The 12,693-nt window shown below is 34.8% G+C and overlaps 1 protein-coding gene across 1 annotated transcript in view; it reads left to right on the forward strand.

Annotated features, from left to right (window-relative positions):
* Positions 1 to 12,693, forward strand: part of LOC149789872 (ankyrin repeat and IBR domain-containing protein 1-like) — a 138,253-nt gene that overhangs the window by 95,708 nt on the left and 29,852 nt on the right. The window contains exons 20-21 of the mRNA XM_089971879.1: positions 670 to 795; positions 9,435 to 9,552. Coding sequence (XP_089828005.1) covers positions 670 to 795; positions 9,435 to 9,552 — 244 coding nt within the window. The remainder of the gene's footprint in view (positions 1 to 669; positions 796 to 9,434; positions 9,553 to 12,693) is intronic.

Here is a 12,693-nt window from a genome sequence, read left to right on the forward strand (position 1 = left end):
AATTGGTAATGTCTGTCATTAGGCTATAACAAATTGGTAATGTCTCTCATTAGGTTATAACCAGATGGTCCAGTTTTCAGTAATGTTGCAACTCACTGATCATGACTTTGTTCAGTTATTTAGTAACTTGACCAACTGTGTGCAGTGAGATTAAAGCAAATTGACCAAAAGTTTAAATAAGATTACAGCAAATTTACTAAGTTTTCAGTAATGTTACGGCTAACTGAAGTGGTGTGCAATTAGTTTTCCTATATGAAAGCTACCCATGGCCAATGTTTTACTGGCTTGCAAAGATAATGCAGTGTGCTGAATATAATACTTTAATGGTGAACTGAAAATGACATACAAATTGAATCATTTTGTTGTGATTACCCTAATTCTTGTGTCATTTTTAGTGTGCTTACTAGAGATATAAGAAGAAATTTTGCATTTTAAAATGTTCGTTTATTTTGCATTCAAATTATCAAAACTGTCCAGGAAGGGATGGATGGGTAGCCAGCCTCTTTGACCTCGGTAAAGATAGTGCCATGAGAGACTGCATTTTTGAGTACTCAAGGCCAAATCATGTCTGCAGTTTGAATCCAAATTCGGTACACATTGCAGCTGTATTGGGATGAGAGTTTTTGATATTTTCATGTTAAGAAATAATGCAATGATTATGCTTTTTAGGACAATGTGCTCGTGAAGGTTGTGGGCGACCACGAGCTAATAATCCACGGACTGGAGAGCTGCATGAGTACTGCAGTATAGCCTGCTCTCGGCTTCATAAGGACAGTGAGAAAGATGCACCACAAGGTTTGTATATCAGTAACTCCCTGCTTCATAAGGACAGTGAGAAAGACACGCAGCAATTTTTTTGTATATCAGTAGCTCATGGCTTTATAAGGACAGTGACAGAGATACAGAGCAAGGCTTGTATGTCAGTAGCTCCAGGTTTTCTATTTATACCTTGGTTATACTTTTTTCCTGCTTTATCAGTTTGTAATGGAAGACATAAAAGTGACCTGTGTTATAAGCGAATGAACCTTATATTGAGGGATGTATCAACAAGGCTTTGTTTTCTAATGGTACATTAAAATACAAAAATAGAGTACTCAGTGATGTCAGATTACATTAAAATTGGTTATATTGAACCTAACACTGAAATAAAGTGAAATAAATTTAGTAGTGATCATGAAATTAAATCAAACCAATTTAATGAGATGCACGAGTATACCCACCACTTTTAGAAGTGCAGTAGCCATAATTTTGATGAGGATTGTTCCAAAAATGATGATAATGGGAGGGGCATTTGGAAAGCACTTTCAAAGAAGTCACCATCCATCCACTGTTTATGGGAAAATATTAACAACTTGGAACAGTCTGAATTACTCTATAAGTTAATATTTGCCAGCATTTTTCAGAGTGGGAGATGGGATTATGTTTTTGATGAATATAGTAATTAAATGCCTTCTAACCCTGTCCTATGTCATTTTTTCTGTGACATACCCAAAATATTTTCTTTGATCATGCCACAGAAAAGTGTCTAAATAGCTCCTGGATGTATCTAGTCTATGTACGGCTGAGGTAATAATAGCCAGAAGGTTCTTGTGTTTCAGTGCAGACATTTCAATGTCCACATTTGATCTATCGATGGATGTTACAGAGATGGTTACAAGTGATTTTCTGGTCCTTTAGAAAGTGCATAGCATTTGTTTGGATATTATGTTCCAAATGTTACATTAGTCACTTGCCTTATGTTTCTAGGTGCAAAGACATTTTATTCACAAGTGAATCCTTGTCCAATACAGGATTTCATATCAGGACAGAAATATCAGAGCTTGAACTTAAAGTAATAAAACTCAACTCTGATATTAAGTTTGAGATTGAGTTTTAGTCACTCAAGAAAGATTTTCATAAGTAAAGTGCATTTTAATTGATCCACACAAAATATTGAATTAAAACTTGGCAGTTTGAGGATTTTCAGAACTTTTTTAATGCTTTGTTCAGAGGACTGTACAGTTTTATTTTCAGGACTTTTTTATGCTTTGTTCAGAGGACTGTACAGTTTTATAATTTTCAGGACTGTTTTTTTGTTGTTGCTTTGTTCAGAGGATTGTACAGTTTAATGATTTTCTGGACTTTTTTATGCTTGTTCAGAGGACTGTTCAGTTTGATGATTTTTCACAACCGTTTTTCCAAGCTTTGTTCAGAATACTTTACAGTTGGATGATTTTCAGGACTGTGTTTTTTTTAATGCTTTGTTCCAAAGAGTGTACAGTTTAATTTCGGGTGTTTTTCAATATTTTTGTTGAGAGGACAAATTTTGATGATTTTCAGGACTGTATTTCCTTGCTTTTTTCAGAGGACTGTACAGTTTGATTTTCAGGTATGTTTTTCCATCCCTCTAACATGACCAGCGGACAACATATTAGTACAAAAATGTAACATCTACCCCTCACAGGTGGCCAAATTTTATTATTTGTATGTGTCCAGAACCAATATTTAATTTATATGGTAAGGTAAGTAATCTGATTATCTTTCACTATGCCTGTTTCCGAATGTCAGCTTTTTGTTACTCAAAGAAGTGTTGGCTAAAGTATGTGTATCACTAAGGTTATTAATGCCAATGATTAGAGGAAATGGGTTCAGCAATGTTTTGATGGAGTCTTGGACTTCACACAGCAGGGTTTTGATGGAGTCTTGGACTTCACACAGCAGGGTTTTGATGGAGTCTTGGACTTCACACAGCAGGGTTTTGATGGAGTCTTGGACTTCACACAGCAGGGTTTTGATGGAGTCTTGGACTTCACACAGCAGGGTTTTGATGGAGTCTTGGACTTCACACAGCAGTGTTTTGATGGAGTCTTGGACTTCACACAGCAGGGTTTTTTGGGGAGGTGGCGGTGTTTAAGATTATGACAGGATGTATTTGTCAAGATCATAACATGGGCAGCATAGGCTAAATATAGATTTTTGTGGATTAACACACATACAGAAATTAATCTTGAACAAAACAACAAAGACCTAAAATCACATGATTGTATATGTATCACATCCTTGATAAACAAGGAATTTCATTTACAAAATTATAATCTGCATAATTAAATTTCAGCACTGTACAATTAGCAACATAGGAATAAATTGTTACAGTACTTTAACAGTTCATCACCTAAACAGAGAAATAATACTTCAGAAGGAAATATAAAAGTTATTTGACTTGACATAAGGACAAGTTCACTTGATATATTTATATCTTGATATATTTATATGTTAGGAAGTCTCAGATAAACAACATCATAAGAGATAAGGAGAATGTTCTGTAGCAGTGGGAAAATGGAGTAAATGGAAAGAGATTTTAAATATGACACAACATATTTACCAAGATTTAAATAATGTTTTTGATTGGTTTTGCAGTGTGCATGCCAACAATACCCAACTCACATTTCACACCCAAGAATAATAAGAACTATTAATTTATGCTACCTTGAAATAAGTCTGTTTTTAAGACAAGAAGAACAATTTAATAATTAATGCTACTTTTAAATGGAGATATTAACTGCTTTAAGTTACATGTAGATTTCTTACTGTATACACAGACATATACATACATCTCGTAAATATAGTCCCTCTCTGGAAAGGCCACTCATCTTATATGGCCACTTTCCCAGTGCAGAAGGGGTGGTCATATAGGAGGGGGACCACTGTACATGTAAGAAGAACTAGGTCAAGCTCAGTGTTTACTGTTGCTGCACAGAATGTAATGTACTTATTGTCTCTGTTTGATGAAGAACTTTACCCTTGGAGTAAATAATATTGGCAGGGTCATCTGTGTTAAATGAACTCATTTCTGATTCAAGGGCAATATTTTGATGGTGGACTATCATCTGACTTTGCCCACAACTTCATCAGTGAGGCAGGTAACATCAGAGATGCTCCCAGGGTGCGCAGTTGCGTGATTCACGCCAAAATTTGTATGAATTCATAGACTTGGAAGGTGGTGATGCACAAGAACTCCCACAAATTAATATCAAGTTGCGCATATAAAAATGTATTCTGAACATTATGCAACTTCATTGAGCGATTCACCATTAAACTGCTTGTAAAAATGATAAAAATATTGAAGAGATTGTCGCGACATGTATTTTTTTGCAAATGTTCACAACCTTTTTTCTTCAGTTTGGCATGAATGGTTGTTAATATAAATTTGATTGGCATATTGAGCCCTGTAACAAACATTGTGTCGAAGTTTGAACCTTGCATAAAGTTTTACAAATGTGTGTTTGTATTACGAGCTATTGAGAAGATCCAAAATGGCCAGTTCCCAGCATTGTTCATCTGTAGATGATGATTTGGTAAGGTAAATACTGGCTGATCATTGTAATGAAGGCAATTTATTTTTAAAGTTGGAAAGTTTATCAGATTGTAGGAACTGCGAAAGTGTTAAAGGAGATGACAGTGAGTGATTTGGAAACAAAAGTTGGTATTAAATTCGATCTCATGTACATGATGGAAGGACCAAAACAGACAGCATGACGGTCAACCCCTCATTTCAGTGGTATTTCTGAATTAAATGTAGAAAAGGCAGACAAACAAGCCAAAGTAAAATACAAACAGCTTAACAGCAGAGTGCACTATTCATTTCTTTTCTAGTCACAATTTAGCCCTGCAGGATCATGTGCTGCAAAACCATATAGTTCTTGCATAAAAGGTTACGATAAATCTAATAAATAAGTAGACTTTGGCATTAATGGACTTCAAACCCTAATACAGCATTACTGAATAGTAAATCTATCACATTAGTCTGTACAGTGCTAATTCAAGCCAGTTAGACTTTGGCAGAGCTTATGTTACCGACAAATCTTACTTTGGAGCAGAATTATCGAAAGAACAATACCTGTGAGCTGTGAAAGGGTGTTCTTAGTACAGAACAATATTTATTCACAAATATGAAACCCATCAAGGTGAGAAACAATGAACAAATTAATGCTTATACAGCTAGAGGCAAAATATTTTAAAGATTTTGATTTCAGTAGGTGTCGCACAGTGTGGATAAGGAATAAAGAGAGATGAATATTGAAGTGTTATGTAAATAATCAAGTATGCATACATACCAGCCATTACACTTTTGGTGTAATCATTATACTTTTTTCCCTAATTACGCCTTACGCATAAATGTATTCAGATCATGCATTTTCATTATATCCACCTCCAAAAAATTCATTTGTTTTCTCATTTTTATTAACATCCCATTAATATCACAGACCGTATTCTATAAATGACAGCTTCTATGTAACTAGGACATAAAGTATCCTTGTATGTAGACTTGCATGCACTTTCCTCAAAGTATTATATTCTATTTATAGCAGCTGCCCTATTTCCAAGAAACATGCTGGTTTCTACTTTCAACTTTTGACCTCGGTTTCTATTTATAGCAGTTGTGTGGCTTAGGAAAGAACAGACTGCTTTTCTAACTTTAAAATCTTTGCTTGGAGATTCTTTGTTCTAATTCATATCTGGTACAGAACCAGTCTGTTGGTATTTGGCACTAAAAGTCGAGTCAGATTTATTCTAGTTGATGCCTGTGTTAGAGCAAAAATATTTTTCAAATAATTTCACAGATGGATTAGGAAAAGACAAAAAACCAATTCAGAGATGAATACATGAATTACACAATAAAGCATTCCATTCTAGGACAGCTTCATGCCCCTTGCAGGCTGTGTGGAAAGGCTTTTAATATTGGTCACGATGGTAAAACAAAGAAACCTTGAATTAGCTCATTTTACTAACTCCATTACTAAGGTAACTTCTTTTTTAGAGCAGAACTAAATTGTGGACACAAATTTTATAAATGCAGAGGCATTATCTACTGAGTTCTTAACCCTTTACCTCATAGAGCAAAGTTACCCAGTGCAGTGTACTATAAATAGAACACATGTTACCTATTCGACTCCATACGCATAGGCCTGCCTGTTAACTGTTAAATGTAGTGTATGTTACATTTAACAGCAATTTTAACCATTTTACATTTTTGGTACACATCTATTATGTGTGGAAAAATTTAAGAGCAGAGTCCGATTGTTATAGCTGTGTAATTATTTTTCACGGAAGAAATTTTTGTGCTTTAAAATCTTGAGAGAACTCGTTCACCATCAAATCAGTGAAGCCGCACGACCAACCATTGCTGCCATTTCTCATACTCGAAATTTACAAGTTTTTTGTCCATGTCTACATCACTAAGTCATCTGAATTTGATAATTTATAAAAACTAATTGCTGCCTACACCAATATCAGAGCCTTTACCTAAGTTATTGAAGCTTTCATAGTGATTCTAATCGTGAAAACTTCGTAAGTACTGAATGAAATCTGCGACCTCCATTTTGGAGAGTGGAGATTACAACCCAGTTACTTTAAATAGCAGATTCGACCAGAGCATAAGCAGTGACCACGTGATTTGATGTAATTGTCATTCACAGCAATGAATGTAGTATCTAATAGGGTGTTTTCCCCAAAGGTGACGCTACGAAAATCCGCTTAAAATGGCTGATGTTTACAGCAGGCATCAAAAGGCGCTTCCACGTGAATGCAGTAGAGGCATCAAAAGGCGCTTCCATGCGAATGGAGTAGAGGCATCCAGAGGTGCTTGCATGAGGTAAAGGGTTAATAGAACATGGACTACCCCTTGTGGTAGAAGACTACATTGGTCCTTTGTTCAAATGGATGTTTCCTGATTCCAAAATTGCAGAAAATATGCATCTGCAAGAACTAAATCATCTAATATTGTTAGGTGTTTAGCAGAAGATACTTCACGTAATATTGCAGAGGCTATGAAAATTGGGTCATTTAGTATTGCAACAGACAGGAGTAGTGATTATGACAAAAAATTGTACCCAGTCTGTATAAGAGACTTTGACAACAAAAAGGGCAAAGCAGAGTGCTCTTCTTTCATTACCAGAATTAACAGTAGATTCCACTGGAGAAAACATATTTTTTATTTGCTTGATAATGCTTTGAATAAACATAAGTTGGCAGAACTATATGGTGTTTTCAGCTGATACTGCACCACTGATGGCTGGAATTCATAAAGGAGTTGCATTCTATATTTTGAAAAATGTCTCCATCATTGTATATATCAGGTTGTCTGGTCATATGATGCACCTTGCTGCAGGAAAGGCTGCTGATAAATTAGAAGAACTCTTGAAGTATCAAGTTGGCCTTCAACCTGACAATGTACTTCATGGAGACAGAGTTGATTTTTTCATCTTATTTCACAGCTAAAAACCCAATAACTAGAAGATATAAATAAATTTCCTCTTCTTTGTCAGGTTATGAAAGAAATATTGGTCCTTACAATTATAATGCTGACTGTGAGAGATTGTTCAGTATTATTAACAAAAATAAAACTGAATTCAGATCCAGACTTTGTAACACAGTACTTAGTGCTCTACTGGTGTGCAAAATATTCATTGTCTCAGCTGGTACAAAGTATTTTGAAATGCAGTATGAGAGTCTGTTGCTTTTTAAAGTTCAGAGTGCTATATACGAAAATTTGAAGTAGTAATTGATGTTAAAAGACCAGAGAGATAAATAAATCATTTTGTACATATGCTTATTGAATTTTTATCATGTTATCTGTGGATTACTCTTTTTCTGCTTGGATTTTTCTTTTTGTCCACTTGGATTATACTTTTTCCTCACCAGTGGTTGGTATGTATGAGTATGACCATTTCCTCCTCCCCCTCAATTTTATTCTACTCCCACCTTATTTTTGGGACAATTCCTCCCTTTTGATAAAATCCTAGGAACATCTCTGTAACATTTCCTACAAATAGGTGGCTAAAAATAAAAGGGTTCAGTAGGTCAAAGATCAAGTTCATAGGAAGCAGCTGTTTAAGAGTGAGTGGGTTATAGGTTACAATTTTGCTTACCTCATTCTGTCTCCTGTTTTCATACCCAAAAATTATCAGATAATTCACAGCAGTTCACCATTGGCATTAGACAGGGAATATCTCTCAGGATTTAAGAGCCAAAAGCTTATGGTGCTGAATGTGTTTAAGGAGGCATCTAGCAGTTGGGTTGTTCATTAGTGCTGAATGTGTTGGAGGGGGCATCTAGCAGTTGGGTTGTTCATTAGTGCTGAATGTGTTGGAGGGGGCATCTAGCACTTGGGTTGTTCAATCGTGCTGAATGTGTTGGAGGTGGCATCTAGCAGTTGGGTTGTTCATTAGTGCTGAATGTGTTGGAGGGGGCATCTAGCAGTTGGGTTGTTCATTGGTGGGTGAATGTGTTGGAGAGGGCATCTGGCAGTTGGGTTGTTCATTAGTGGGTGAATTCTGTGTCTTGGAAAGCTTTATTTAAAGTTTTCACCAGCATTTGTAGCTAGGTAACCCTTTTCCCAGTTCACTTTCTATCTGGAATAAAACACCATCACACTGACATTATGGATTTGACCACTCTTGTCCATCAGTCAAGTCAGTGTAGTCAATATATAGGACATCTTTTGATTAAAGTTTTGATTCCATTTTTGAATGAACTGTTTATCAAAATTGACCTAAGATATATGGAATATCATATGATCCCAGACTATGCTTTCTCCTTGTATATTGTTTTCTCTGGGTTAACTCTCATGATGGGGCCATTTATAAAGATGAAGTAGGATATGTTTTAGCTATTTTTATTCTCTTTTTAAATAACACCTCACTCTATTTATTTTATAGTTAAATATTATATGATCTCTCACTCACTTTCTCCAAATACTGTTTTTACCCAGGTTATGTTCTCAGAGTTTCTATTTGTTCCACAATTTGGAGAATAACTGCATATATTTAGGCAAAATTTAACATTCTGAATTATGTGGATTATAGAAATCACCATTTTGGGGGTTACAATTTTGAATAGGTGTGTTTTATGTGGACACTACTGGAGAAAAAAGTGCTTCAACACAGTATGACTGACGGATACATAGAATAAACTTTCTGAGTTTAAAAACAGAATGTAGATAACAAGGAACCAGTTGATGTTAGACTGTTAAGAGATGAAGAGAAAAGGAACGTGCAAATAATTTGTGTGGAAAACTAATTTTTGGGGTTATTTTGTTTGCTAAATTTGTTAAAGGAATTCTAGGTTGTGAAATTTGAGAAATTGATAAATCTGCATAGTGTACATGTATGTATAGCCTCCTAGGAAGATGCCATATGATTGTATAGAAGATATTCCCTTTTAACACACACACATTATCCATACTGGACAGACTGCCTAGATAATTGACATTAGGATTCATGGTAAGCATGCTTATGGCTTGGCATGTGCAATCAGTCAGTTATTACAAAACGACTTGATAAATCCGTTTCCTTTTTTTATAAGTCAGGGTGTCACTTACTGAATATACCCATACATTTATGCACCATTGCATACATATAAAACATGATTCTTTCAAAGCTACCTGTTTGTTATAGAGATTCCAGAGGTTTTTCTTGATGAACATATGGACCTGCTGAGAGCTCTGGAGTTGTCACGGCTACAGTATCTAAGGGATAAGGGTGTGTTGGCAGAAAACTCATCTGCCAATGGAAGGTTAGTATTACTATCCATTACAAAATGGAGTTGTCATGTTTACAGTATCCATGGAAACAGGGTATGCTAGTAAAGAACTCATTCTCAAATGATATATTGGTATTACCATTTAGTACACTGGAGTTCTTATGCTACTGTTAGAAATCAGGTGTATGATTCCAAAGTGTGGTTTGCATAGAGTTCATAGGGACTTTGTTTCTTACATAAATGTGTGTAAAGCACTATTGGATGAAATGAATAATTGTCAGTTTTCCATTGTGACCCTCAGTAATTCATTCCAGAATCTATTATTATGCTTATCATTTTCCCAGATTGCATTGAAAGCAAATAGAGCTGTATGTATGTATTGGCAGGTGTGAAATATTTGTTACATGCCTTATCTTGTTTAGAAATAACACTGTACTAAATAACTTGCTAAATGGTTATTTTGTCTTTGATCTTTGCATTTGAGTTCCGTTTTGTGATATATTTTTGTACATCATGTTACATAGCTAATCAGCACTGCACACAACCCCAGGTAAAGTACCTGTAAACCAGACATAAAGGATCAGTGTTGTCACTACAGAAACTTTTAATTTCATGTTAAAGTTTGAATGGCTTTTCTGTAAGAATAGTAATCATAGAAGGGATATTTTTTTGGGGGTTGTCCTCTTGATCTTTTTAATATTAAACATCTTGTTCTTCAGTTCATGCTTACATGACCTCCTCTGGATTCAGTGAACATTTATCCCCAAAAAATCATGAATAATCGCTACATACAAATTCATTTGTTTAATGCGAAACTGTTGTTGTTAATTACCATATATACTCACACATAAGCTGAATAATTTAGGAAAATAACAAAGCCTGGAAAAGGGGGGAGGGTTGACCTATCTGCGAGCTGAAAATTGTAAAGCTTTTTCTCTGAATTATTTATTGTTACTGTCGATCGCCAAAGACAGGATCACATGCCTAATGATGCAACATGGCTCACATGATATCTGCTGTCTTGAAGCGAAACAAGTATTTTTTCTAATTTTAGTGGTAGGATAATGAATGAAAAACGGGTATTACCATACTTTATGTCTATATGATAGATGCCCATCCACCAGAAAATGCAGCCATACATGTTATTTGAGCTACGGTGGTATGTGTATTTTCCAAAAGAACCACCATGGTACTGCACAAATATACGCTAGCTTATTTCAGTGTTAATATGAAAAGAAACTAAATAAAAAAGATTTAAAAATGATGATACTGAAGGTATTTATGACAGAAACATTTTGGCTTTGAGAGTAGAAATACATGTACGATAGTCTTAGAGCAACCCTAGCGAGAGGCTCCATAGGGGTTTGTTGCACACACGCCAAGGAAGGGTAAATAACAGGTAAGTAGCAATGTACGAGTCAGCATGATTAATTGTTCAAAATATCATTTGTTTGATTTCTTTGACAGGTGTTTTTAGAAGTAAAAGGCAGCCACTGTTTATCTTCTACTGTTGTTTAGTTGTTTGTAAAGCAAAGTGGTTTGTTAGCTTTAGATTGTTGTACAATAACTACCTGTATGCTTAATCTGTGGTAAATGCCTCAGTGATAATGGGTTTATTTTGTTGCACAATGCCAATTACTTTACTAATACATACCGACTCTCAGATGTATTGTTTATTGAGATAAGGCAGTGGATATGATTTCTTCTCAAAGTTATAACTGTCACAATACTTGAACAAAGTCCATTCTGACAACCAATCATATTTTTGTCCACTGAATTACACTACCAGTAGTATAAAAAAGATTTATAAAAAACAAAACAATGATAAATAATTATCTTATAAAAATTAATAACCAACCATCCATGAAAAAAATTACAGGATAAACAGGATAAGGTATAAACAGGATAAGGTATAAATAGGATAAGGTATAAATAGGATAAGGTATAAACAGGATAAGGTATAAATAGGATAAGGTATAAATAGGATAAGGTATAAATAGGATAAGGTATAAATAGGATAAGGTATAAATAGGATAAGGTATAAATAGGATAAGGTATAAATAGGATAAGGTATAAATAGGATAAGGTATAAATAGGATAAGGTATAAATAGGATAAGGTATAAATAGGATAAGGTATAAATAGGATAAGGTATAAATAGGATAAGGTATAAATAGGATAAGGTATAAATAGGATAAGGTATAAATAGGATAAGGTATAAATAGGATATTACCACTTTCAAAAATTATTTCAGTTTAATCTTTCCAGAAGTTTATATTCACTGAGGTTAAATCAGTGGATACATTGTCACACAAACTGCAATTCATCTGTGTGCTTTGCAAATGGCGAAAAATGACAAAAGTTGGCAGATTCAAAAATTTGTTTCATCAGCCAGTTGGTGTTCGCGTTTTATGAACCAGCATGGTTTCTGCCTCAGGCAGCGAACGAAGATAGCACAAAAGCTACCAAAAGATTTGGAAGAAAATTTTTTAATCATTTCAGAAGTTCATCATTAAATGCAGAAAGGAGTGCTCGTTTGAACTATCACAGATTGGAAATATTGATGAGATGCCTATGACCTTTGACCTTCCAAACAACAAAACAGTCATTATTATATGCTCATTTTTTTTCCTGTTAACTTTACATTGTCAGAATCATTCAACATTCCCCGATACTGAACACGCGCGACAACACACATATAGCATTCACGTGAATAAAGGAACTACTTTCTATTGTAAACAAACAAGGATGCAGACACCAGCACTTTTGATTTGTAAGAGGCTCTTTACATTGTGGTTGTTTAAATTTGTTTCTGAATGAACTAAAACATGTTTCTTGGACTGCAAAAAAACCCAGCTGTTTTGGCACATTCCGCATTGATACAATGTCATGGATTTAGGCTAGCTACATTATATAAAAAATGGAAGATTAGATCCTTACAAATAACATACAAGTGACAAGGCATAAACTGTCTTCTTTATCTGGTGATAAGAATGACAAAATAAAATATACTTAAGTTTTACATCCTCAATTTCCTCAAAATGTTTTTTCTTAATTCTGCAAATCTGAATTACATGAGCCATGTCATAGGTTTTCAATCTGGATTGCACATTTCGAAATTGTGCTGTAATTTCGATGATAAGTGCAATTGCATCCTCCTTACTGCACTCAAAAT

The sequence above is a fragment of the Sinohyriopsis cumingii genome, chromosome 10 (genome assembly GCF_028554795.1).
Source record: "Sinohyriopsis cumingii isolate HCF-2022 chromosome 10, ASM2855479v2, whole genome shotgun sequence".
Taxonomy (NCBI): Eukaryota; Metazoa; Mollusca; class Bivalvia; order Unionida; family Unionidae; genus Sinohyriopsis; species Sinohyriopsis cumingii.